The sequence below is a fragment of the Simochromis diagramma genome, unplaced genomic scaffold (genome assembly GCF_900408965.1).
Source record: "Simochromis diagramma unplaced genomic scaffold, fSimDia1.1 OVJJ01000619.1, whole genome shotgun sequence".
Taxonomy (NCBI): Eukaryota; Metazoa; Chordata; class Actinopteri; order Cichliformes; family Cichlidae; genus Simochromis; species Simochromis diagramma.
Genome location: NW_024386917.1, coordinates 22,914 through 49,768, shown reverse-complemented (window position 1 = coordinate 49,768; position 26,855 = coordinate 22,914). Strand labels below are relative to the sequence as shown.

At 40.6% G+C, this 26,855-nt stretch overlaps 1 protein-coding gene across 7 annotated transcripts; it reads right to left on the bottom strand.

Moving 5' to 3' along the window:
- LOC120736386 (NLR family CARD domain-containing protein 3-like) lies at positions 1 to 25,848 on the bottom strand. Of its 7 annotated transcripts, none has more exons than XM_040036431.1 (13): positions 25,660 to 25,842; positions 25,088 to 25,220; positions 24,628 to 24,747; positions 22,723 to 22,842; positions 22,263 to 22,382; positions 20,360 to 20,479; positions 19,896 to 20,015; positions 15,460 to 15,599; positions 13,529 to 15,338; positions 10,685 to 10,855; positions 9,456 to 9,629; positions 8,518 to 8,546; positions 1 to 3,450 (listed from the first exon to the last, which is right to left on the bottom strand). In XM_040036431.1, exons 2-12 carry the CDS (start codon positions 25,195 to 25,197, stop codon positions 8,531 to 8,533), a joined length of 3,021 nt encoding a protein of 1,006 aa, XP_039892365.1. In that variant the 5' UTR covers positions 25,198 to 25,220; positions 25,660 to 25,842; the 3' UTR covers positions 1 to 3,450; positions 8,518 to 8,530. The 7 variants fall into 7 exon arrangements, 3 of the variants coding, with proteins under 3 accessions (XP_039892365.1, XP_039892366.1, XP_039892367.1); XM_040036432.1 differs by having other exon boundaries at positions 1 to 3,289; XR_005696491.1 differs by having other exon boundaries at positions 2 to 3,450; positions 8,518 to 9,629.
- Positions 25,849 to 26,855: the final 1,007 nt, after the last annotated feature.

The window sequence follows — 26,855 nt, the reverse complement described above, 5'->3', positions numbered from 1 at the left end:
AACATGATTACATTTTATTGATTATTTAACTGTCTGTTGCAATCCAGCATCAACCTCTGAGATTTAAAGTAGACTTTAACTGAAGTTCATCATTATTTCACAGAGTGGAGCTGCAACACAGAGATAACCATAAAATGCAGGTTGAGGAGATAATAAACGGATATTTAATATGTTTGCTGTACATGTATTTGTCTTGTTATTCTCACATCATATAAATATTTGTTCCTCTACAGATTGACTTTTGCTGACAAATGTATTTTGTTCAAACATATATAGAAATTCATTTTAAACGTTTTAAAAGCAGTAAGGCAATAAACAAAAACACACGGGGCATCCTGAAATTTGAAAGCACTTCACTTGTTCCACAACTTGTCATGTTACAGCCTTATTCCAAAATGGATGAATTTATTTGTTCACAGGCGAGTATGTACAACCTTTGCATCAGCACTAAAAATTGAGCTCACGTGAATCCTGTTTTGGTGCATCTCTTGATTGTTCGTCAAATCTTTCCCAGCTTGATTAGAATCCACCTGTGGAAAATTTATTTGATTGGTGATGATTTTATACAAGTTATTATGATTTGATAATATCGTATACTTGACAGACCATAACCAAGCCAAGAGGTCAAATGAATAGTTTATGTAGACTTCTGAGACACAATTTCATGTAAACAAAAATCTGGGGAAGGGTACAGAACAATTTCTGCAGCACTGGAGGTCCCAGTGAGCACAGAAGTTGCCATCGTGATTAAATGGAAGAAGTCTGGAAGGAATCTCTGCCAAACCAATGTGAGCAATGGTAGAAGCTGAGCTGAGGGTAGAAGGTGCCCAAGAATCCAATGGTCACTCTGACTGAGCTCCAGCATTGATCTATGAAGAGAAAATAACTTGCCAGAAAGACAACTATTTCTGACGCTCTCCACTAACATCGTTTGTATGGTAGAGTGGTCAGACTGAAGCCACTCCTCAGTAAAAGACACATGATAGCTTGCATACAGTTTGCCAATAGGCAACCCACGGACTTGTGGACGATTAGAAACAAAATCCCCCTCCAGGGGCAAGGGTACCTAGACCCGGGGCTTAGAGTACGCTTGGGGAGTAATTGCATATGGGGCAACCGTGGCCCACGGTGTTGGGAAGCGCTATGGCAGCTTCGCCTCTGTCAGTCTGCCCCAGGGAAGCTGTCACATCTGATGATTTTATATAAGTTATTATGATTTGATAATATCGTATAGTTGACAGACCATAACCAAGCCAAGAGGTCAAATGAATAGTTTATGTAGACTTCTGAGACACGCTGCTGCTGTGTTGAGATTCACGAGTCCGGAGCGGAATTAAAATCATGACATTCAGTTCAGGTCATCGTGTGTTTTGTGAGCAAATGCTTTTGCATATTCGTAGTGTTTCCTCCCTTAAATGAAATATCTACTTTGCAAGCATTGCAAGTTGCCCTGTTGCCATCCATTCTCGTAAAGCATAACCAAACTTTTGAGCGTTTGAGCCGCTTAGGCGCCAAGTTTCCTGCCAGGTAAATGACGCTCCGCAACGTGGTGACGTCATTTGGGGCGACTGGAGTCGATAAGTGAATTGTTTGCAAAAATGGCAAAGAATTCCAAGGAATTGAAACAGTGGGAACCGGTTGTCAACAAGAACCGGTTTTCAATACCCATCCCTACATCTTGGTAGACTGTCAGCTGCAATCCAACTTTAATTCCTGTATGTATGAAGACAACAACAGCAGCCATGTTCATATAAACTCAAACATACAATCACAACAAGCTTCTGACTGATCTGTTTGACTGAATTTTTCTCTCTGTCACAGTTCTCCTTGCACATTATCACTGAGGAGACTAGGAAAAATGGGATTTTATTGTATTTTTTTTAATTGCGTGGAGTCACTCCAACACTATTCTGATATTGACCTCAGAGCCTCCACCATGCAGTCTGGACTCTTCAGAAAATAAAACAGCTGCTTCCCATCTGACTACCTAAAACTGTTATATATTTATTTATTAATCAATCACGGCTCATGTTATATCAAGCTAGCTCAAAATGTGTGTGAACAATCCTGTTGCTAGGCAATCTGTTGGCCATTAATGTATTATTATTGCTATTATAAGCCACCATCATGGCACTGAACACTGACTTTCAGCCCCATACACCTTGCTAACTTATTAATTGATGCAGACAATTCTGCACATTTGTCTGCAGACAAATGGCCCAATATTCACTGTACTGAATCACTTGACTGATTTACTTTCTATTGTTGAAAATAAATCAATGCGACAACATTCAGTGTTATCCCACTACTTTCACATTTGGCCACAGTGGCTGCTTCAGCTGAAATATAGATGTATAAAAATGAAATCATCCAAATAATTTTCTGTTAAAAAAAAAAAAAAAAACAACAACAAAAAAGACATACAAAGCATTTTCTGTGTTTGAAATATCTCAACAACATGTGTGACAAAATTAATTGACATGTAATGTTTCCAATAAATAACTGGAACTGTTTACTACGAACAATGAGAATCTTTTAGTAACAACGTCATGTTTATCTACGTTCTAAGTACGGACTGTACTTCTTTAACAAATATCTGTATTTTCCAAATATTGCAAAATTACAAAACTGGATTCACATTCAACACAGTATATGTGACACACACAGCACTGAAAAACACACTATTGGATCGCTAATGAAACACCACAATCAAGATAACATTCAACAGTAACATTACAGTAGGGAAATTATTAAAACATCTCACAGTAAAACAACAACAACAAGGACCTGCACAAGCAAAGTCTGCTTTTCGTTCCAGGACTATCTAGATGGCAGCTATTGTACCTCAAACGTATTCTTTAACTTAGGAGAGTATCTTTAGGTTTAAAATAAGAGCTCATTATTCCAAATAATGTAGCAGAACTTATTCCAAAGTTTACTTACTCTCGTAAGATAAATGACAACATCTCTCTGTTTTCAATGTACATTCTAACTGTAGTCTCCTCAGTGGGTCGTTGGGTGTGGAATCAGTGCAATGAAACCTGTTTCACAAGATTCTGCTCAGTAACAAATCAAAACTGAATACAAAGTGTCCTTTAGCTGGGTGAGCTGAATGTTTTCACACTGTAGAAAAGTCAACATTTCCATACTGACACACTCACTGGTTCATAGGAGTCATCCAGGAAGTAAAGGCATATAGGGGTGTCTGAAGTGGAAATGACGAGGTGTTTTACCTCAGTCCTGTACTCCATCCACTGAAGAGAAGTTCATTAGTTTCCAAAGACCTTATCTATAAACCAAAGCTTGACATTAGAGTTAAGGCCACACTGTTTTTGTGTCTTTATATGTTCTGGAACAGATTCAGGAAGTCTGAGTAGAGCCATGCTTTGACCACTGATTCCTTTCAGGATTAGTCTGTAGGCATCACTGCATGACTTGATCTGTTTAAGACTGAAAAAGATTGTTGCATATGCTTCAAATCATTTTTAGGGAACCAATCATTTCATTTTTTAAAAACAGAGAGGAACAGCACATTTCCATTTTAACTTTGAAAATAAACAAACATCGTACGTTTTGCTGAATCATTAAAAACTAAGTGATTCTATGTATGTTTGTGTGAGACAACTAGTGCACATTTAAAAACATCAAACATGAGAAACTTGGGTATATATGAATTTAAATATGAAATTTTTACATATAATTCTTTTTTTTCTTTTTCTTTTTTATGAGCAGGAGTAATTTTAATTAGTAACAGCATTTTATCAAAAGGTCAGCAATTAAATTAAAATGAATTTAATGAAAAGAATGAAACCTTTTGAGGTAAATCCATCAAATACTGAGTTTCTGCATAGATCATTCAAAGCAAGCAGGTCTTCAAAACATTTGAGTAGAAAAACATCCACAGACATGCACATCAATGCAAGGTTTTAATTATATATTAGATCTTGGGATACTATTTATAATTACAATGATTTAACTGTCATGGTCTTGGGTCCTTTGGCCCAGTTTTTTGGATTTTCGTGGATTTTTTGTCATTCTGTATTATGTTTAAGTCCACTTGTTACTGTTATTCTATGGTTTCTAGATTATTCAGTTTGGTATTGTTTATTAGATTTCCCTTTGTGTCTTTGCCCTCTGTGTGTCTGGGTTTGTATAGTGGTGTGTTCATGTGCCTTGTTTCCCCTCCTTGTGTTTTATTCCGTAATGTTTATCTACGTTCCCCAGCTTGTCATGTCCTCTCTCCCCCTCCAATCCACGTCTCTGTGTACTTCCTTTTTTACCTTTCCTTTGATAGTCTCCTGTCAGTGTGCGTCATGTTGTGTTTGCTCTAACCCATAATGACTATATGGGTTACTTGCCCCCAGCATCTGGTCATCTAGCAATTCTGTAAAGTAACAACTTCAGTATTTTTACATCAATGGTATTGGTGTGTTTCTCATTGGCATATGGCAGTGCTACAAATCTTTGTGCAAAGTGACTGTACTAACCGATTCTCATTTCAAAATATCCTTATGGTACTTGCTACAGTGTAGCGGCTCGAGTTAGGCTGGACCCGTTGGCCAGCTACCCTCAGGGTCATTCCACGGTTGATTACATGGTCCACTATTGTAGCTCTGATGTCATCAGTAATTCTATTTCTTACTCTTCTTACCCTTCCTCTCCCCCCTCCTCATCTTCCTCTCCCCCCTCCTCATCTTCCTCTTGCTCCTCCTTGTCCTTGTCGTCCTCTTCATCCTACTTCTTCACCTCCACGTCCTCTTCCTCGGCCTCCGCTACTTCTCACTCTTTCTGCTCCCTCCATTGTACTCCACACACAGAGCTTACCTGTATTATAGTGCTTAGGCTGATTGCAAAGTGAACTAATTATCTAAAAAAGTTTTCACATGTGACAGCAGGGACGTGCAGAGAGGTTTAAAGGGGCGGGTGCTCAAAGTTAAAAAGGGGCACATTGAACCAGGCTGAATAACAACAACACACATTCATCAAGAATCTAATATGGGAAGGGCAGGGCTTTGTTGATTTGAGACTGTAGACATTAAAAAGTCCATAGGAGAGATGGTAGCTGATTAAACAAGTGTCATGAGATAATAACAAAATGCAAAGATTGGTGACAGCGCTTGGAACCATAAGGCAACAAAAAACTGTGAGAAATAAATTAGGCTCTGCCTGTGAATCACTCTTTGCTTCTCTTCTTCCTTCCTTCCTTCCCATCATCTCATCTCTCACTCTCCACTTGCTGTCTATCTGAGAACAAGGCACAACTTGCTATTGCAATAAACAATAATCTAATTATCCACACCTAACAACTCTTGCACTTAATTTATAATAAAATGATGACAGAAAAATGTTATAGCACTGCCTTTAGTAGCCTCACACAGCTCCTGCTGTTTCCTCCTCATGTCCTTACCAGCCATGTCTGGACAATGTTATATCATGAGTAATAATTTAAAAAAATCTATATACATAAAACACACACATGCACGCACACACAGTGACATTTTAGACCTTCTTCAGAATACTGTATATACTGTGGGCATCATGGTGCTGATCCAGAATCCTTACATTATTATTTATTACTAGAGCTACAATAATAAAGCAATGAGGAGGGGGAAGTAATAAATATGAAATAATGTATTTATGATGATTCCATTTGTTTCACTATCCACTCTGTGCAGGGGCAAAGCTTATTACATTTTTAAACTGTAGAGATACAATAATTTTACTGCTGTAACATCCACATTTTGTCTTATTTAAAATATAAATCTAATATAATCTGCTTATTAATGTATGTTCTTTAAAATACAGCTTGTGTTTTTTAATATATTATAATTATAATAATTATTATGTGGACATGCATATTAGATCGTTTTTAGTGAAATATAATCCCTCCAGAAAGGCAGGAAAAGCCCGGAAACTTACTTTAAAACTAAATATGTTCCTAAAACGGTGACAGAGCTACAGACCCATGACAGCCTTACACAGGTAGCCAGCAGCTACAGTGGGGCAAAAAAGTATTTAGTCAGCCACCGATTGTGCAAGTTCCCCCACTTAAAATGATGACAGAGGTCAGTAATTTGCACCAGAGGTACACTTCAACTGTGAGAGACAGAATGTGAAAAAAAAAATCCATGAATTCACATGGTAGGATTTGTAAAGAATTTATTCGTAAATCAGGGTGGAAAATAAGTATTTGGTCACCTCAAACAAGGAAAATCTCTGGCTCTCACAGACCTGTAACGTCTTCTGTAAGAAGCTTTTCTGTCCCCCACTCGTTACCTGTATGAATGGCACCTGTTTGAACTCATCATCTGTATAAAAGACACCTGTCCACAGCCTCAAACAGTCAGACTCCAAACTCCGCCATGGCCAAGACCAAAGAGCTTTCGAAGGACACCAGGAAAAGTATTGTAGACCTGCACCAGACTGGGAAGAGTGAATCTACAATAGGCAAGCAGCTTGGTGTGAAAAAATCAACTGTGGGAGCAATCATCAGAAAGTGGAAGACATACAAGACCACTGATAATCTCCCTCGATCTGGGGCTCCACGCAAGATCTCATCCCGTGGGGTCAAAATGATCATGAGAACGGTGAGCAAAGATCCCAGAACCACACGGGGGGACCTGGTGAATGACCTGCAGAGAGCTGGGACCAAAGTAACAAAGGTCACCATCAGTAACACACTACAACGGCAGGGAATCAAATCCCGCAGTGCCAGACGTGTTCCGCTGCTGAAGCCAGTGCATGTCCAGGCCCGTCTGAAGTTTGCCAGAGAGCACATGGATGATACAGCAGAGGATTGGGAGAATGTCATGTGGTCAGATGAAACCAAAGTAGAACTTTTTGGTATAAACTCAACTCGTCGTGTTTGGAGGAAGAAGAATACTGAGTTGCATCCCAAGAACACCATACCTACTGTGAAGCATGGGGGTGGAAACATCATGCTATGGGGCTGTTTTTCTGCCAAGGGGACAGGACGACTGATCCGTGTTAAGGACAGAATGCATGGGGCCATGTATCGTGAGATTTTGAGCCAAAACCTCCTTCCATCAGTGAGAACTTTGAAGATGAAACGAGGCTGGGTCTTCCAACATGACAATGATCCAAAACACACCGCCCGGGCAACAAAGGAGTGGCTCCGTAAGAAGCATTTGAAAGTCCTGGAGTGGCCTAGCCAGTCTCCAGACCTCAACCCCATAGAAAATCTGTGGCGGGAGTTGAAAGTCCGTGTTGCTCGGCGACAGCCCCAAAACATCACCGCTCTCGAGAAGATCTGCATGGAGGAATGGGCCAAAATACCAGCTACTGTGTGTGCAAACCTGGTAAAGACCTATAGTAAACGTTTGACCTCTGTTATTGCCAACAAAGGTTATGTTACAAAGTATTGAGTTGTATTTTTGTTATTGACCAAATACTTATTTTCCACCCTGATTTACGAATAAATTCTTTACAAATCCTACCATGTGCATTCATGGATATTTTTTAACATTCTGTCTCTCACAGTTGAAGTGTACCTCTGGTGCAAATTACTGACCTCTGTCATCATTTTAGGTGGGGGAACTTGCACAATCGGTGGCTGACTAAATACTTTTTTGCCCCACTGTATGACCAGCACTACTTGTGCAGTTAATAAAAGGACAGGTAATGTTTGTCGCGCTGTTGCACACACAGCACGCTCGTTTGTTTCAGTTCGTCAGTTGCCACAAGACAACTTACCAACGTGTACGTAATAAGCTAATACTCCTGTGTGCTATAGACTACAGTGTACGCTGTACACCTACTTACTGGTTGTGTCGCATCAGTCTGTGTCTCTGAGTTAACTTGTGTTTCTCCTACAGCTCCGGACCGCTAAAAATGCGCGTGCTCTTTGTGAGCTCGTTCCCGGCTCGTAACCAGCGCGTTCTACCGTCAAGGGCGATCATTGGTTAAATGTGATCATGTGACTGATGCAAGCCAGATCCTTTTATTTAGCAAAACTGTGATTAATAGTTAAATATTATTGTTGAGGGGCACAGACAGGACTCCGCACGCACACACATATTAAAAAAATAAATAAATAAAAAAATTTTTTTTAAAGTTGCCTCAACAAAAGGGCACTTTGGGCACTCATCAGGAAAGGGGCGGGTGCTCAAGCCCCTCTAGCCCCCCCCTCTGCATGTGCCTGTGTGACAGTGTGCCAGACAGTTGGCAAGATAGTGTAAATAATGGCCATAAATGTGTATAGTTTTGCTAGGAGTGCATTGATCATTTGGAAATTGAGTGTAAAGCAGTGAGTTGTGTTTACAGTTCTGCAAAAGAGAGTGCTGTGCAGTGGATTGTAGCTACAGGTTTGCAAAGTGTGTGTTACAAAATGGCAAACTGAGTGCAAAGCAGTGTTTGTGCTTTTAGTTTTGCAAACTCAGTGAGTGGTTTTGCTATAAGTATCAATAGTTTTAGAAATTGTGCTGTAAGAATCACAGTTAGGGTTTAAGCATTCAGAAAAAAATTGTAAATACACTAAGAGATCTCAATAATACTCACCACAGTGCAGCATCTAAACCACAGACACTCTGCAGGAACATGATGAGATGGGTCCAAAAACAGATAGCATACAAAATGAATTGTTACATCTTTTTGTTAACAAAGTGAGAAAAGACAAAGGAGAAGTCACACTGAACAAACTACATTAAAACTGAATATAAGTACATCCAGGGTTTGTATTTCTAATAGATTCATTTTTGTGTTAAAATGCTTTTACTGATCAGTGTCTCCTTTTGTAACCTGTGGAAGATGGAGGTCCAGGAAGAAGTGAGCAGCTTACTATTGTGAATGTGAGAGAAATAACATTTCCTGACATATTTAACTTTGGTACAGATAAAGTCACAGTTCATGTATTTTCAAGAATTTTTTGTTCTGAGAACATAATGGCTATAACATATTGATTTACATGTGGTGCATTTGCAGTTAGAAGTCATGCAGTGTCAAATTTAGTTCTCTATTGAAAAGCTATACACAGTGTACAGAAAGAGCTGCTCTGCTCCTGGTGACTGTTTTCCACAGAAAGAGGTGGGTGTAGTGCCCATTCCAGTTTGACTTGAATCCGCAGATACTGAAAGGAGTTTCTAACTAGAGGTATGCAGACACGGTTACAAAAAAAAAAGAAAGAAAGATCTGTGTTGTTTTAAACAGAAGCCCGAAATGTAAGTACTGGGGACATGTGAAACTAAGAATTTATAAAGTATAAAAACACAAGACCTTTAAATGTGCAGTTCAATGTTACCATATGAACCGCATATTTAAAGATTTTCTCTAAAATGAGGAGTAACTTTGTTGTTTTGTTACTGTGGATGATCACAAAGTCAGCCTTCTACACACATCCTTATTCTCTTTGTATGTGTGATTGTTTGTTCTGCAGACACACTGATAAACAGAAACCAAAGAAATGTTTTTCCTTTATAATCTAAGTCAGGTGAACTGACCTTTTAAACTGTAGTTTACAGTGTGGACTCTCCAGGTAATCATACAGCTGTTTCATTCCTGAGCCCTCCAGGTTGCATCCTATTAGATCCAGACGTTTCAGATAGGGGGGGTTGGACTTCAGAGCACTGAGCAGAGCAGCACAGCTGTTCTCTGGCAAAGTGCTGTTCTCAAATCTGTAATTCACATGATTGTTATTCAAAGTGGTTTTTTTTTTTTAATTACATCACCTTTTTCCTATAAGAAACCAAGTGAATGTCTAATGGAGCTACACACTATTGCAAACTCTAAAGATTATTTTCACGTGCAAACATGCAGAAAACACACACACATACGGCAACAGAACACTTCTCTGATTAAAAATAACCAAGCTCCAGTTTGCTAGAGATTTGCTAGTGATTGTGTTTTGTTCATGCAGTAATTTAAAAAAAAAAAATCTTAAATTGTCTACATGTACTTGCACCATTTTTGATGATGGTGCAAGTACAGTCAAGTGGAGCATGCGTCTGTCCTCTCAGTAAGTGAGTGAGACAGTAGACAGCGGTGAGGAGGGCTGTTCGAGTGCACCGCAAAAACACATAAATATGCCTGACACCTATAAACGAAGCAGCATCTGGCTGCAGTTTAAAGACTTTTTTGTCTCGGTCTCATCTTGACTTTGTCTTGGTCTTGACTTGGTCTGTCTTGGCCTTGGTCTTGTCTTGGTCTCAATACCCTCTGGTCTTGGTATTGTCTTGGTTTAGGCAGTCTTGACTACAAGTCTAGCTTTTAGTATCTCTTTAGTCCAAATTTTTATTCTTTGTGTGAAAACTCATCCTAAAAATGTCAGCATCTAAAAACCTGCAGGTTATTAGTCAGCTGCTCTAACCTCTGGTCACTGTCTCATCCACATTGTCCCCCTAATGTTTCCAGATGTCCAATGTAAGATAGCAGGCTACATCTGACTCTGGTTACTTTGTTGTGCAATGTGGGGGTGAAGATTACTACAATCCTGTAATTGGATGCAAGATTTTCCAAAACTGTAAGTGGTGGATTTGTGGGAATCAATGAAATTATGCTAAAATCCAAGTCCTCATTGCCTGACGCTAAGGCAATGAGAAAAAAAATGGACTGGTGCATCCCAGTCCTCCATCTCACAGTACTGGAGTTGGGCTATAGGGGGATAAATTCATAGTTCAATATATTGAAATACCTTTATAAATAACAACAGATTCAGTTTCAGTTAACTGACCTGAGTGTCTCCAGTCTACAGTTTGGATCCCCCAGATTAGCAAAAGTTTCATCTGCTGGAATCTCCAGGTTGATTGAACTCAGGCACAGCTCTTTCAGATGGGAGGGGCTGGACCTCAGAGCTGAGGCCACAGGGCCACATTTACCCGCATAGACAAAAATCTTATGAAGTCTGTGTTGACACATATTAAAAAAATAACATGTTATTATGAAGAAGACACATTATATTTAGTTTGTGCACTCGCTGGAAAACAATTGGACACTGTCTCTTCACATCAGTTGTTCAGCTGATCTGATCTGACTGACATGAAACATTCTTATGACTTCTCAGACCCACACATTTTCAGTCTTTGTTCTGATTTAATGTGGAGATGAAGGAGAAAACACTGAATTCCATTACATATGTCAGACTTTTTCCCCTCCATTTTGACAAACTTTTACAAATATAAAATCCAAGAAGGAAAAAACTAAAGTTATTTACTGTGAAAACCAAAAACATGTTTAATGAACCATTTTTAGATTTTGGAAATACAAATACCATGTAGTTCTTTGAAAAATGGTATATAAACATCACATTTTTGAAGGTTGATGTGATGCTGTGATCATATGATATCATTATGTTAATCATGCTTTTCTTTTTTCAATAGCTGCTTGGCCCCGAAAAAGGAATGAAAGTTGGACAACAGGACAGAGCTGAACTGCTGTGGAAAACTGCTAAGAGCAAACTTCAAAAAATAAAAAAAATTGGAAATAAACAAGCACTCATCTTCAAATGCTGTATGCTTTGGGTCCTTCCTATCAAAGTCTTATGTTTAATTTACAGCTGCTCACTGTGATGTTATCAAGCTTTAAATAGATAGTATTATCACTGACTGTATTGAATCACTTTTTTGATTTAATTTCTATTCCTGGAAGTAAATAACTGTGACGCCATTCAGTTTTATCCCATTGCTTTCACACTTGGCCATTGTGGCTGCTTCAGCTGAACATTTACAGTGGCTTGCAAAAGTATTCAGGCCCCTTGAACTTTCCCACATTTTGTCACATTACAGCCACAAACATGAATCAATGTTATTGGAATTCCACATGAAAGACCAACACAAAGTGGCGTACACGTGAGAAGTGGAACGAAAATCATACATGATTCCAAACATTTTTTTTTACAAATAAATAACTGAAAAGTGGGGTGTGCATAATTATTCAGCCCCCTGAGTCAATACTTTGTAGAACCACCTTTTGCTGCAATTACAGCACAGCTGCCAGTCTTTTAGGGTCTGTCTCTACCAGCTTTGCACATCTAGAGACTGAAATCTTTGCCCATTCTTCTTTGCAAGACAGCTCAGTCAGATTAGATGGACAGCGTTTGTGAACAGCAGTTTTCAGATGTTGCCACAGATTCTCGATTGGATTTAGATCTGGACTTTGACTGGGCCGTTCTAACACATGGATATGTTTTGTTTTAAACCATTCCATTGTTGCCCTGGCTTTATGTTTAGGGTCGTTGTCCTGCTGGAAGGTGAACCTCTGCCCCAGTCTCAAGTCTTTTGCAGACTCCTATTAGTCGTGCAATGCACAAAGTTGGCCTTTATGGAAGAGTGGCAAGAAGAAAGCCATTGTTAACAGAAAACCAGAAGAAGTCCCGTTTGCAGTTTGCCACAAGTCATGTGGGGGACACAGCAAACATGTGGAAGAAGGTGCTCTGGTCAGATGAGACCAAAATGGAACTTTTTGGCCAAAATGCAAAACGCTATGTGTGGTGGAAAACTAACACTGCACATCACTCTGAACACACCATCCCCACTGTCAAATATGGTGGTGGCAGCATCATGCTCTGGGGGTGCTTCTCTTCAGCAGGGACAGGGAAGCTGGTCAGAGTTGTTGGGAAGATGGATGGAGCCAAATACAGGGCAATCTTGGAAGAAAACCTCTTGGTGTCCTATGGACAGATTCCCCCACCTGAGCTGTAGATCTCTGCAGCTCGTCCAGACTCACCATGGGCCTCTTGGCTGCATTTCTGATCAGCGCTCTCCTTGTTCAGCCTGTGAGTTCGGCCTTGTCTTGGTAGGGTTACAGTTGTGCCATACTCCTTCCATTTCTGAATGATCGCTTGAACAGTGCTCCATGGGATGTTCAAGGCTTGGGAAATCTTTTTGTAGCCTAAGCCTGCTTTAAATTTCTCAATAATTTTATCCCTGAACTGTCTGGTGTGTTCTTTGGACTTCATGGTGTTGTTGCTCCCAATATTCTCTTAGACAACCTCTGAGGCTGTCATAGAGCAGCTGTATTTGTACTGACATTAGATTACACACAGGTGCACTCTATTTAGTCATTAGCACTCATCAGGCAATGTCTATGTGCAACTGACTGCACTCAGACCAAAGGGGGCTGAATAATTACGCACACCCCACTTTTCAGTTATTTATTTGTAAAAAATGTTTGGAATCATGTATGATTTTTATTCCACTTCTCACGTGTACACCACTTTGTGTTGGTCTTTAACGTGGAATTCCAATGAAATTGATTCATGTTTGTGGCTGTAATGTGACAAAATGTGGGAAAGTTCAAGGGGGCTGAATACTTTTACAAGCCACTGTAGATGTATAAAAATGAAATCATCCAAATAATTTTCTGTAAAAAAACAAAAAACAAAACAAATAAAAACCATTTTCACAGTGTTTGAAACATCTCAACAAGATTTGTGACAAAATTAAATTGATGTGTCATTTTTCCAATAAATAACTGGAACTCTGCAATAAGAAAAATGATTTTGTTTTAGTAAGAATAACTTTAAGAACTAAACTATTGATCTACACTGATTTATAATCTTAATCACATCTGGACTCACCGAGCCTTTCTGCAGTTCTTAACAGCTGGAACCAGTCTCTCTCTACCCTCCTTTGTTGTGTTGTACTTTTCCAGATCCAACTCATCCAAAACCTCCTCTGACATCAGCAGCATATATGCCAGAGCTGTGCACTGAATTCCAGAGAGTTTCTTCTCTGATTTGTTCTGTGACTTTAGGAATTCTTGGATCTCCAGATGTACAGAGAGGTCCTTCATCTCCATGAGACAGTGGAAAATGTTTAGACATCTGTCAGGACACTTGCCATTACTGCTAATCTCCTTTAGGTTGTTGATAACTCTCTGGATGCTTTCAGGATTGTACTCTGCCTGACCCAGCAGACCTCCCAAGAGTCTCTGGTTGGACTTTAGACAGAGGCCATGAAGGAAGCGAACAAACAGTTCCAGTTGGCCGAACATACAGTGGAACGATTTCTCCATGGCTCTGCTCAGAAAACCTTCCAGAGATGAGATATCTTCCAGAGATATCTTATTTCCTTTATCGTCCTCAGTAAGGAAGTTCTGCAGCACCTCTGTCTTCCTGTTGGTGTAACAGTGGAACATGTAGACTGCAGCCAGAAACTCCTGAATGCTCAGATGAACAAAGCAGTAAACTGGTTTCTGGAAGATCACAGACTCTCTTTTGAAGATCTCTGTACAAATTCCTGAGTACACCAAGACCTCTGTGACGTCCAGACCACACTGCTCCAAGTCTTCTTGGTAGAACAGGATGTTTCCTTTCTCCAGATGTTCAAATGCTAGCCTGCCCAGCTTCAAAATAACTTCCCTGTCAGTTCTGGCGAGCTCCTGCTGCTTTATCGCTTGTCCTCCGTGATACTTGTGCTTTTTCTTTGTCTGAACCAGCAGGAAGTGTGAGTACATGTCAGTCAGGGTCTTGGGCAGCTCTGCTCTCTCCTCTGTAGTCAACATGTGCTCCAGAATTGTAGCAGTGATCCAGCAGAAGACTGGTATCCCACACATAATGTAAAGGCTCCTGGATGTTTTCAAGTGGGAGATGATTCTGCTTGACAGCTCATTCTTTTTGAATCTCCTCCTGAAGTACTCCTCCTTCTGAGCTTCAGTGAAGCCTCGAACTTCTGTCACCCTGTCAACATATGTTGGACGGATTTGACTTGTTGCTGCAGGTCGGGAAGTTATCCAGATGAGAGCAGAGGGAAGCAGATTCCCCTCGATGAGATTTGTCAGCAGCTCACTAATGGTGGACTTCTGTGTGACATCAGACACAAGCTTCCTGTTTGCAAAATCCAACAAAAGTCTGCTTTCATCCAGGCCATCAAAAATGAACAAAAGATGACACATAGTGAGCTTCTCTGCTGTGATGCTCTGTAATGTTGGATAGAAAACTTGGATCAGCTCCAGAAGACTGTACTGCTCATCACTGACCAAATTCAGCTCCCTGAAAGAAAGCAGAACCACCAAACTAATGTCTTGGTTTTCTAAGCCATCTGCCCAGTCCAGAGTGAACTTCTGCACCAAGAAGGATTTTCCAATGCCAGCAACGCCATATGTCAGAACCACTCTGATGGGTGTCTTTTGATCAGGCAAGGTTTTTAAGATGTCCTGACATCTGATTGATGTTTCATGGAGGATCTTCTTCTTGGAAGTTCTCTCCACCTGCCTGACCTCATGTTGGATTTGAAACTCTTCATTCTGCACATCTGTGATGTAGAGCTCAGTGTAGATCACTCTGAGGGGGGCTTCACTTCCTGTTTTATCAGTTCCTTCATACACATGTTCACATCTGTTAATCAGAGTGAGCTTCAATGCATCTAAAGCTTTTTGCAGACCAGTATCTGTTGAAAGAATGGAAAACAATGAATCTGGAGAGCCCAAAATGCCTGAATAACAGAATAATTAAAAAAACAATATCAACAGAAAGATATTAGATTTTTCTTTGTGCACAGCTGCTCTTACTGGCTGCCTGCTGATTATCTCTGGTTCTGGAATTTTCTCTACACTGGGGACAGAAGTCTGATGAATCCTTCAGGGCACCATGACACGACACACAACAGGATGTTGGCTTCCCCACTAAAAAATTATTACGCTTTGTTTCTCTGTGGGGACCAAAAAAAAATTATTCTCACCAAAGAAAAACGGTAAAATCAGACAAACCAAAGTTTAATAGTAGCCCGGGCATCCAAAAAAACATGGTTTATGTTTCTAGGCACCCAGTAGTCAATTCTTGACTACAAATTTTGCTTTGGTGCTTAGATTTTATTATGAGATGGATCGCTGATAACTTTCTTCAACAAAGTGAGAAGAAAACTGAAGTCCTTGTTTGTGCTCCTAAAAAATTTGTACCTATGGTTACATAAACCTTAGGCCCTCTCGCTACATTTGCCAAACCTTCAATCTGTTTTTATTATTAAAAAAAACATTGCTAAGCTGAGTCCCATTGTCTCACGCTCAGAATTAGAAATGGTCATCCATGCATTTGTCTCATCTCGTTTGGATTATTGTAATTCTTTGTTCACTTGTTTATGTAAAGCCTCTGTGGATCATCTGCAAGATGTTCAGAATGCTGCCGCAAAGCTTCTGACCAAGTCTTCTAAATACTCTCACGTTACACCTCTACTGATCAAGTGGCACTGGCTCCCCATAAAATTCAGAATCCACTTTAAGATTTTGACTTTGACATTCAGGGCTCTGCATGGACAAGGACCAAACTAATATCAGAGATCTTACATCCCCAGCAGCTCCTTGAGGTCATGTGATCAGGGCTTACTGGTCGTCCGTCATACGAGGTTGAAAACGAAAGGCGAACAAGCATTTGTAACTGTAGCCCCCAGACTTTGGAGCTCCCTTCCTTTGAGCCTGAGACCTGTGGACTCAGTGGTTTCATTTAAAAAACAGCTAAAAACTAATCTTTTTAAAATTGCTTTTGGTTGATTTCTGTTTTTATGTTTTAGCTTTGCTTTGAAGCACATTATGATTGTTATCTTGAGAGGTGCTATACAAATAAAATTTTACTCTACTTACTTTACTTCTTTTTAGTATCTTTAATTTATTTTGTGTTTTGTTGCATTTTACTTTCTGCAAATCACTTTTGTGCCAAAGAAGATAAATCACAGAATCTGAAAGGCAAATTAGACATTATTCTGTAAAATAGATACAAAACTACTCATGTCACGAGCTGCACATTAACTTTTGAAGTTTGTTAATCAGTCATAAATGTCTGTGCATGAATTGATACACTTCATAATGTAGCCAAGGTCGGTATCATGGGACATGCCACTGGATGGCACTGTTTCTTTTGGGGTACCTCTGAGAGCGCAAGAGATGATGGGGATCTACAGAAACATTCACGGAAGTGCTAGCTTGCATTGGTGTAATGTGGGTGTGCAATGCCGTTTTTCGCTGCCTGGTCTGTTTTAAATGCAAAGAGTGGAACAGTTAGGGCACCGGGAGTTGCTGCAACCGACTTCACTTGTCAGAGGGATCTCTATGCTGTTTTTCTGCTGGATTAATGCATTGTATGTGTTTGAGTTCACACTTGTATTATAATATCTCCATGGATAAGAGGGAAAATGTACCTTTGTTAACTGTTTAATGTGTCTCTGTATTTTAGCACGAGAAGCCACTACAGTTATTTCTGCACTGCTAAGTTTGTTTTGTTTCTGGATGGCTTTATATCAGTCACAAATTGACACTAGACATCTTTGAGTTCCAGATGCTGATGAAGTTGGGAAAATAACCTGCAGTAGCAGTGGGTTACCAGCAGAGATGGGCAGTAACGCATAATCCAATTACTTTTTTCAAGTAACGAGTAAAGTAAGGGATTACTATTGCAAAAAAGGTAATTAGATTACTGTTACTTTCCCGTAAGCACGCTGCGTTACTACGTTACTTAAACTGTGATTTTTTTTTTGCGAGAGTGTCTCATGACAGTGACGCAAGCGAGTGCAACATTCGTGTCAACAGCTGTGTGCAGATCAAAAATGGATAATATATCGAGTGCGGGAGAGAGTATGAGCATGCAGCGTTTAAAGCGTGGAAGTACTGACCTTACTTTGAGTTTGATTCCATAAAAAGCGTCCGACACACACACACTGATATATACAGCTACACATGCATACACAAGCTGTGTAAACCAACCATAAATAACCAATCTAAATCTTATAAACATAAAATACAGGATGACAGAAATGAAATAAAGTGAAATGAATATCACAGAATGTACATAAGATGCAGTTGCAGTCTGCTAGTGGGAGCAGGAAGCGAGGGAGCCAGAGAGGGAAGTGATGGAAAGGTACATCTGGGAGACACAGGCAGCAGGAATCATTTCTCTCCAGCAGGGGCTGGACTAGTTTTCATAGCAACTACAAGCAACAAAGGCAATGACTTTGTGGTTTTGTATTGACTATTTTGGTTTATATGAATAAAAAATTAAAAATAAGTACCTCTTGCCTCTGATTAACTCAGCTTTTGAGTCTCTCCACAAAGCCGCCATGTTCACTAAGTTGGATCTTCAAAACACATACCACCTCATTCCCATCCAGTAGGGTAACAAATGGAAGACAGCTCTTAACACCCCGCTCGGACATTTTGAGTATCTCCAAGGTAAGCTCCAACTGGAGATACTGCCTTTTTCTCACAGGGACTGTCAAGCACAGAGCACATCTATGATGCTGGGGAGAGGGCGCTCCAAGCAATGAAGCGGGTGCTGGATGAGTGCTGCTGCTAGCTTGTTGGGGAGGTTGAATCTAGTTTACCTCTGTTTTGCTAAGAGACTAAATGCTTGCTTGGCCCGTTGGTCCCTGATCTTTGGTCGACTCTGTTGTACTCTCTCTTATCGCCTTGGGTCTAGAAATAAAAAGCCTGATGCTTTCTCAGCCAGTTCTTTTTCAGTCAGAGCAGGAGAAGATTCTGCCTGCCAACTAATTATGCTTCCTATTTTATTGTGAAAATTCTTTTTCCATGTTCAGTGTGTCTAGTTTCACTTCCTCCGTGGCCACATTATGTCCATTCACATCAGCCCTTTCTCCATGTTTTTCCACTTCCCTTGAATACCTCCTGTGTGTATTTAGTCACTGAGTTTTCATTCATTCTTTGTCTGATTGTATGCTATTCTGCCATGCTCATGCCATGTTTACCAGGAGTTTCATGCCATGCCAAGTCTTCGTGTTTCAGGTTTTTTATGTCTTTTTTCCATGTTCATGTTAATGTTCAGGGCTTTTTATGTTTAGCCCGAGTTCACTCAGGTTAGGTTAGTGTTTAGTTTTGCCTTTGCCATTTTTTTACTGTTAAAACCAGTCTTTCTTAATAAATGGCTCGCTTTCTGTTAAGACTAAGTTTGGTTCTTGCATGTCTGTACTTGGTCCACCTCCTCACTCCACTCCCACAGATTGTGACAAGATTGTCACCAGGGAAATCCTTTTAAATCATTTATAGATTTCTATCAAATTAAAGTTTGGATTTCCATTTTGGTTTTTCTGCTATAGACCCACAGAATATTTAATGCATCTTTTATTTCTTAATCCTAGCACTTCTAATCGTGGCAAGGGGTCCCATGAAGCTAGTTAATTAACTCATTTTATGTTACCCAGGGTTCAGTCTAACTATGAACACAGTCACATCAAAGTTGTTGCATTTGCAGTAACAAACCAATCGAAGTCACGGATAGGTGCACTGCAGGGCAGCAGTTAAGAATATAAAACTACAAAACATCACAGTAAAATTATCAAATATCAAAAATATCAATTAAACACATAAACATTGAAAGCAACACAGCTGCTGTGTGAGTGGTTGTTTTGGGGAAGTCATTTTTGAGGAAAGTTATTTTTCACCATTTTTGGAATACCTTAGAGCAGCGGTCTCCAACCCCCGGGCCTCGGATCGGTACCAGTTCATGAGTCATTTAGTACCGGGCCGCAAGAGTTGAGGCTCAGGTGTGAAATGTATAGTTTTCAGGGGGGGTTTTTTTGGTTTTCAGCGTTATTTTGTTATCGTTTTTATCTTTTACTCGGTTTTCCTTGGTCTTTTCACGTGTGTTATAAATAAATTTGTTTTTTTCGGTACCGGTACTAGTTTTATTTTGTTGTATTTATCCGCGACACCTTAAAGGCCAGTCCATGAAAATATTGTCGGACATAATTGTCGGCCATTGTCCGTGGCGCAAAAAAGGTTGGGGACCGCTGCCTTAGAGCTTACCCTATAGGTTCGAAGAATGGTCTCTTTGCTTTCCAAAAAAAGCCTTCATTTCATACCTTTTGATCTTTAGTCTCAAACAAAACCTAATGTGGAACAGATTAAGCCTGTGACTTCAGTCCTACAAACCCCTTTGAAATAATATGAAAGTCTTCAAAACCAAAATCGTCTTCACTCAGTTGATAGCAGAAGCAGTCTCTTACAGTGTGACTGAGGGTCCATGTTCATGACTGAAGACTGGAGGATAATCTCTGGACGTGTCACTGTTCATGGACACAGAGCTGGATCCTGGAAACTCTGCTCTGTGTTTGTGTCGCTGATGACTGCAAACACAAACATACAATGAAAAAGATGTTTTTCTTTTACATTTACCTGTTGTTGGCCACTGAGCTGCTTCTCTCTCAGTGTCAGATTTATGAGACAGGCTGTCACCAGAAAACAAATATGTGGAGATCAAACACATAATACATACTGAAAACAACACAGATGTCTTAGTGGTTGTTTGAGGAAAAGAACTTTTTATGAATGTGAGAGAACTTTGAGAGCTTTGTTCAGAAAGACTATTCTTTCACCATTTTCACATTGTAGATAGATAGATAGATACATTAAAAAAGACTTCAAAACCGAAATCATCTTTATTTAGTTGATAGCACAAGCAGTCTCTTACTTTGTCCCTGAGGTTCCAGGTTCATTATTGAAGACTGGAGGATAATCTCTGGACGTGTCACTGTTCATGGACACAGAGCTGGATCCTGGAAACTCTGCTCTGTGTTTGTGTTGTTGACGTCTGCAAACGCAAAGACAAAATGAAGAAGCAATTCTTCTTCTGCATTTAACTGTTGTTGGCCACTGAGCTGCTTCTCTCTGTGTCAGATTTATCTGGCTGAAGCTTTTAATTTTGTCACTACTGACATAATTTTTGTAGGACAGTCTGTCACCAACTTCACTGAAAACAAATATCTGGAGATCAAACAGACATTACATACTGAAAACAACACAGATGTGTGAGTGGTTGGTTGAGAAAAATCAATTAAAGGAAGACACACATGACACACATAAACTCTCAGCTGCCGCCCCATGTGGGAGTGAAAAGTGTGAGCTGTAAGTGAGTGCAGTCCTTATATAATGTGTGGCAGGTGCATGCAATTAAAGGCAAACTCCAGAGCCAATCAATGGTGAAAAAGGGAAACATTGAAAATCTGGTGAGGGGAGGGAGAGTGAGGAAAAAGGGTAAGAAAAACAAGAATCTTGACAACAGCTGCTGTGTGAGTGGTTGTTCTCTATCATATCGAAACTATCTCTCCACGCTGTTATATATTCCATATGTACGTGGTATGATCCCCTCTTGGTCGTGGTGTGTGGATACTCCGGCTAGCCCGGCCACACCCAACAGCTTACGTATAAAACAGCTGTGCAAACTTGACACCGGTGATTGTTTTATCTCCACTTGTTTGTGCGTGTGTGGTTGACTGATGGTACCTACTTGTGGTACTGTGTGTGTGTGATAGTGGCGATGGCAGTGGTGTCCGTTTGTGGAAGCTTGTTTCTGCAGCCTCCCTGGATGCTGCCTCTCTCCTGGCCCTGGTCTCCCTTAGCCCCGGTCTCCCTTAGCAAGACCCTTAGCTTAGCTGCCATGCTCGATTGGCTTAGTAGGCTGTGCTCCCCTGGCGTATTGCCTGCGTGCCGCAGGTTTACGCAGCCAGCAGAGGCTCAATCAGTGAGCTAAACTTCCTGGCAGCCTACAGGTGTCTCGTTTGCGAGTTCACTCTTGCTGCTTCCCTGTCTGTGGACGGTGCGGCTGCTTGGCTCTGGAGACCGACCTTCGGGTCACGTTCCTTACTCAACCCGCTAGTGCAGACTGTGTATCCTGGCGTATTGCTCGAGCTTCACCAGTTAACACGCCGGTTGGACCTCACTGTGTCTGACAACTCAGCCAGCGGGTGAGAGTTCTTCATCCTGCAGCATCAGCTCCCTATCTGGCGTATTGCCCACATGTCCCCCGCCTTTGCCTTTCCCCCCCACCTTTGCATCTGGCGGGGCCATGACTGGGGAGGTATGTACAAGTTAGCACATTACACCCTGGGTCAACACACCTGAATCAAATGATTAGTTCATTACCAGGGTTCTGGAAAACTTCAAGACAGGTTGAGGAGGTAATTTAGCCATTTAATTCAGCTTTTTTTGGATCAAGGACACATCTAAAACCTGCAACTGGCCCTTGAGACCTGGAGTTGGACACCCCTGAATGAATGTGTCGTATTAACAGCCTTGGTCATAAATACTAGAAACATGCTAATATGTTAAAAGACGTTAAGCATACTTTTCACCATTTTTGGAAACAGAGTTTACCCTATAGCTTCCAAGAATGGTTACTTTTACTTTCCAAAGGAATAATAGTTCCAAAAGTCTTCATTTCATACCTTTTGATCTTTAATCTCAAACAAAACCTGATGTGGAACAGGTTAGGCCACATTCAGTGACTCCAACCCTACAAACCCCTTTGAAATTTTATGAAAGTCTTCAAAACCAAAATCGTCTTCACTCAGTTGATAGCAGAAGCAGTCTCTTACTGTGTGACTGAGGGTCCATGTTCATGACTGAAGACTGGAGGATAATCTCTGGACGTGTCACTGTTCATGGACACAGAGCTGGATCCTGGAAACTCTCCTCTATGTTTGTGTCGCTGATGACTGCAAACACAAACATACAATGAAAAAGATGTTTTTCTTTTACATTTACCTGTTGTTGGCCACTGAGCTGCTTCTCTCTCAGTGTCAGATTTATGAGACAGGCTGTCACCAGAAAACAAATATGTGGAGATCAAACACATAATACATACTGAAAACAACACAGATGTCTTAGTGGTTGTTTGAGGAAAAGAACTTTTTATGAATGTGAGAGAACTTTGAGAGCTTTGTTCAGAAAGACTATTCTTTCACCATTTTCACATTGTAGATAGATAGATACATTAAAAAAGACTTCAAAACCGAAATCATCTTTATTTAGTTGATAGCACAAGCAGTCTCTTACTTTGTCCCTGAGGTTCCAGGTTCATTATTGAAGACTGGAGGATAATCTCTGGACGTGTCACTGTTCATGGACACAGAGCTGGATCCTGGAAACTCTGCTCTGTGTTTGTGTTGTTGACGTCTGCAAACGCAAAGACAAAATGAAGAAGCAATTCTTCTTCTGCATTTAACTGTTGTTGGCCACTGAGCTGCTTCTCTCTGTGTCAGATTTATCTGGCTGAAGCTTTTAATTTTGTCACTACTGACATAATTTTTGTAGGACAGTCTGTCACCAACTTCACTGAAAACAAATATCTGGAGATCAAACACACATTACATACTGAAAACAACACAGATGTGTGAGTGGTTGGTTGAGAAAAATCAATTAAAGGAAGACACACATGACACACAAACTCTCAGCTGCCGCCCCATGTGGGAGTGAAAAGTGTGAGCTGTAAGTGAGTGCAGTCCTTATATAATGTGTGGCAGGTGCATGCAATTAAAGGCAAACTCCAGAGCCAATCAATGGTGAAAAAGGGAAACATGGAAAATCTGGTGAGGGGAGGGAGAGTGAGGAAAAAGGGTAAGAAAAACAAGAATCTTGACAACAGCTGCTGTGTGAGTGGTTGTTCTCTATCATATCGAAACTATCTCTCCACGCTGTTATATATTCCATATGTACGTGGTATGACCCCCTCTTGGTCGTGGTGTGTGGATACTCCGGCTAGCCCGGCCACACCCAACAGCTTACGTATAAAACAGCTGTGCAAACTTGACACCGGTGATTGTTTTATCTCCACTTGTTTGTGCGTGTGTGGTTGACTGATGGTACCTACTTGTGGTACTGTGTGTGTGTGATAGTGGCGATGGCAGTGGTGTCTGTTTGTGGAAGCTTGTTTCTGCAGCCTCCCTGGATGCTGCCTCTCTCCTGGCCCTGGTCTCCCTTAGCCCCGGTCTCCCTTAGCAAGACCCTTAGCTTAGCTGCCATGCTCGATTGGCTTAGTAGGCTGTGCTCCCCTGGCGTATTGCCCGCGTGCCACAGGTTTACGCAGCCAGCAGAGGCTCAATCAGTGAGCTAAACTTCCTGGCAGCCTACAGGTGTCTCGTTTGCGAGTTCACTCTTGCTGCTTCCCTGTCTGTGGACGGTGCGGCTGCTTGGCTCTGGAGACCGACCTTTGGGTCACGTTCCTTACTCAACCCGCTAGTGCAGACTGTGTATCCTGGCGTATTGCTCGAGCTTCACCAGTTAACACGCCGGTTGGACCTCACTGTGTCTGACACCTCAGCCAGCGGGTGAGAGTTCTTCATCCTGCAGCATCAGCTCCCTATCTGGCGTATTGCCCACATGTCCCCCGCCTTTGCCTTTTCCCCCCACCTTTGCATCTGGCGGGGCCATGACTGGGGAGGTATGTACAAGTTAGCACATTACACCCTGGGTCAACACACCTGAATCAAATGATTAGTTCATTACCAGGGTTCTGGAAAACTTCAAGACAGGTTGAGGAGGTAATTTAGCCATTTAATTCAGCTTTTTTTGGATCAAGGACACATCTAAAACCTGCAGGACACTGGCCCTTGAGAGCTGGAGTTGGACACCCCTGAATGAATATGTCGTATTAACAGCCTTGGTCATAAATACTAGAAACATGCTAATATGTTAAAAGACGTTAAGCATACTTTTCACCATTTTTGGAAACAGAGTTTGCCCTATAGCTTCCAAGAATGGTTACTTTTACTTTCCAAAGGAATAATAGTTCCAAAAGTCTTCATTTCATACCTTTTGATCTTTAATCTCAAACAAAACCTGATGTGGAACAGGTTAGGCCACATTCAGTGACTCCAACCCTACAAACCCCTTTGAAATATTATGAAAGACTTCAAAACCAAAATCGTCTTCACTCAGTTGATAGCAGAAGCAGTCTCTTACTGTGTGACTGAGGGTCCATGTTCATGACTGAAGACTGGAGGATAATCTCTGGACGTGTCACTGTTCATGGACACAGAGCTGGATCCTGGAAACTCTCCTCTGTGTTTGTGTCGCTGATGACTGCAAACACAAACATACAATGAAAAAGATGTTTTTCTTTTACATTTACCTGTTGTTGGCCACTGAGCTGCTTCTCTCTCAGTGTCAGATTTATGAGACAGGCTGTCACCAGAAAACAAATATGTGGAGATCAAACACATAATACATACTGAAAACAACACAGATGTCTTAGTGGTTGTTTGAGGAAAAGAACTTTTTATGAATGTGAGAGAACTTTGAGAGCTTTGTTCAGAAAGACTATTCTTTCACCATTTTCACATTGTAGATAGATAGATACATTAAAAAAGACTTCAAAACCGAAATCATCTTTATTTAGTTGATAGCACAAGCAGTCTCTTACTTTGTCCCTGAGGTTCCAGGTTCATTATTGAAGACTGGAGGATAATCTCTGGACGTGTCACTGTTCATGGACACAGAGCTGGATCCTGGAAACTCTGCTCTGTACTCCATCAATCCACTCAACTTTAGGCTTCCTGACAGAGAAACAAAGAACACTGACTATGACTACAGCAGAAAAACAAACATCAAAAACATTTTTATAGACACCTGTAACTGGCAGAACAGGAAATACAGGATACACAGATGCACACACAGTCTAGCGTGTATTAAACCCAGCTTACTTTCTACCTCATAAATCAACAGATACTTTTACTCTCTTACAGCCCACTGAGAAATAGAGAACTCAGCACAAGAAGAAAAATGTCAGTCTGACCATAAACCAAAGCCTTATTTCCAATTATCACATTTCTTTTTGGAAGGTGTCACAAACTCAAGTACTAAAATGGACCAAAACAATTTCCAAAATTTTTTGTTCTACCTTGACAAACATTAATTCCTATTTCTTAACTTCTTCTCATAAGAAACATTTTTTCCTATTATTCTGACACCCCATAAATGCTCAGTAACACTCACCTTGATTTCACTTGTCTGCTTCGTGACTGCAAAAACTGAAATTACAGTGTTTTGTTTCCTCCTAACCTCAGCAGAGCAGCTCCTTCCTTCTCCACAGGAACTTGTATGACTACATTCCCAGTGTGTTAACCAATGATTAGCACAGGCTGAAGAGATATATCTTTGCTTAAATGCCACAAATAAGAGCATGAATATAATTTAAATATCAACTAGACCTGCTAAACACAATCAATTCATTTTTAATTCAACTGACTTTTATTCAAGTAGCACCTAATAACAACAACAGTCATTTCAAAGCAAAAATAACATTAAGACAAACCCGTTTGAGTGAGTATTTGGTGACAGTTGGAAGGAAAAGCTCCTCTTTAAAAGGAAGAAACCTTCAGCAGTAGTAAGACCTTTGCACACAGCACATGTGGGGATCTGCTCTAAAACCCAGTATTTTCTATCGATTGCGCTGCACAATAATGGTTTCCCACTGCATCAAGGAAAGCACAGTGAAAGCGTGGCAGTGAAAGAAATATTTGAGCATTTATTCTAGCTAGTGGATGGCAGAGCTCATGCCATGCCCTATGTGAAGAAACCTTCAGGCTCAGGGAGGGGATGCTATCTGCCACAACAGATTGAGGGTTAGAAAAGTGAGACGTACTCCTAGAAGCTGAAAAAAAGAATTTCATGGACATATTAACCACCCGTCTTTACTTCATGTCCAGCAACAATGGTACACTCACTTGGTGTTGGCTCTCAATGCAGTATTAATATCACTTGCTGTTCCCAGTGCAACAAATAAATAATCGCAGCACAGAAGGGTCTATGTGTTCAACAACAATGATGGTTTCTGACCTTTAATGAAATGAAACCATTAATAGGAGCTGGAACAATACAAACATAGAATGTTACAGGAGCTCAGTGTAAGGACAAGAAAGACATTGTGGACAAAACAGGACACGCCCCCATAATCTTTAGTTACAATATTATAGTTAGTTAAATGGTCTGATTGTTCAAATATGTATTTTCTTTGATTGTGGTAAAATAATGTGTGCCCCAGTCTCCAAAAATGACATAGTGCAGGAAGGGTAGTTATTCCTCTGTTATACCACAAGAGGGAGTATCCCCTAAAATGAGCACCTCTAGCGGGAGTAAATAAGCCCAGCCACTACCCATAAGGCAGTGCGCCTATAAGAGTTGTGTGAGAC

Excerpts from the sequence above, each read along its gene's own strand:
- LOC120736386 (XM_040036431.1), bottom strand. The coding sequence starts at position 25,197 with ATGGAGTACAGAGCAGAGTTTCCAGGATCCAGCTCTGTGTCCATGAAC. Across the intron at positions 22,383-22,722 it reads CCTGGAACCTCAGGGACAAA|TCATCAGCGACACAAACATA; the intron begins GTAAGAGACTGC and ends TTGTGTTTGCAG. Across the intron at positions 20,480-22,262 it reads CATGGACCCTCAGTCACACA|ACGTCAACAACACAAACACA; the intron begins GTAAGAGACTGC and ends TTGCGTTTGCAG.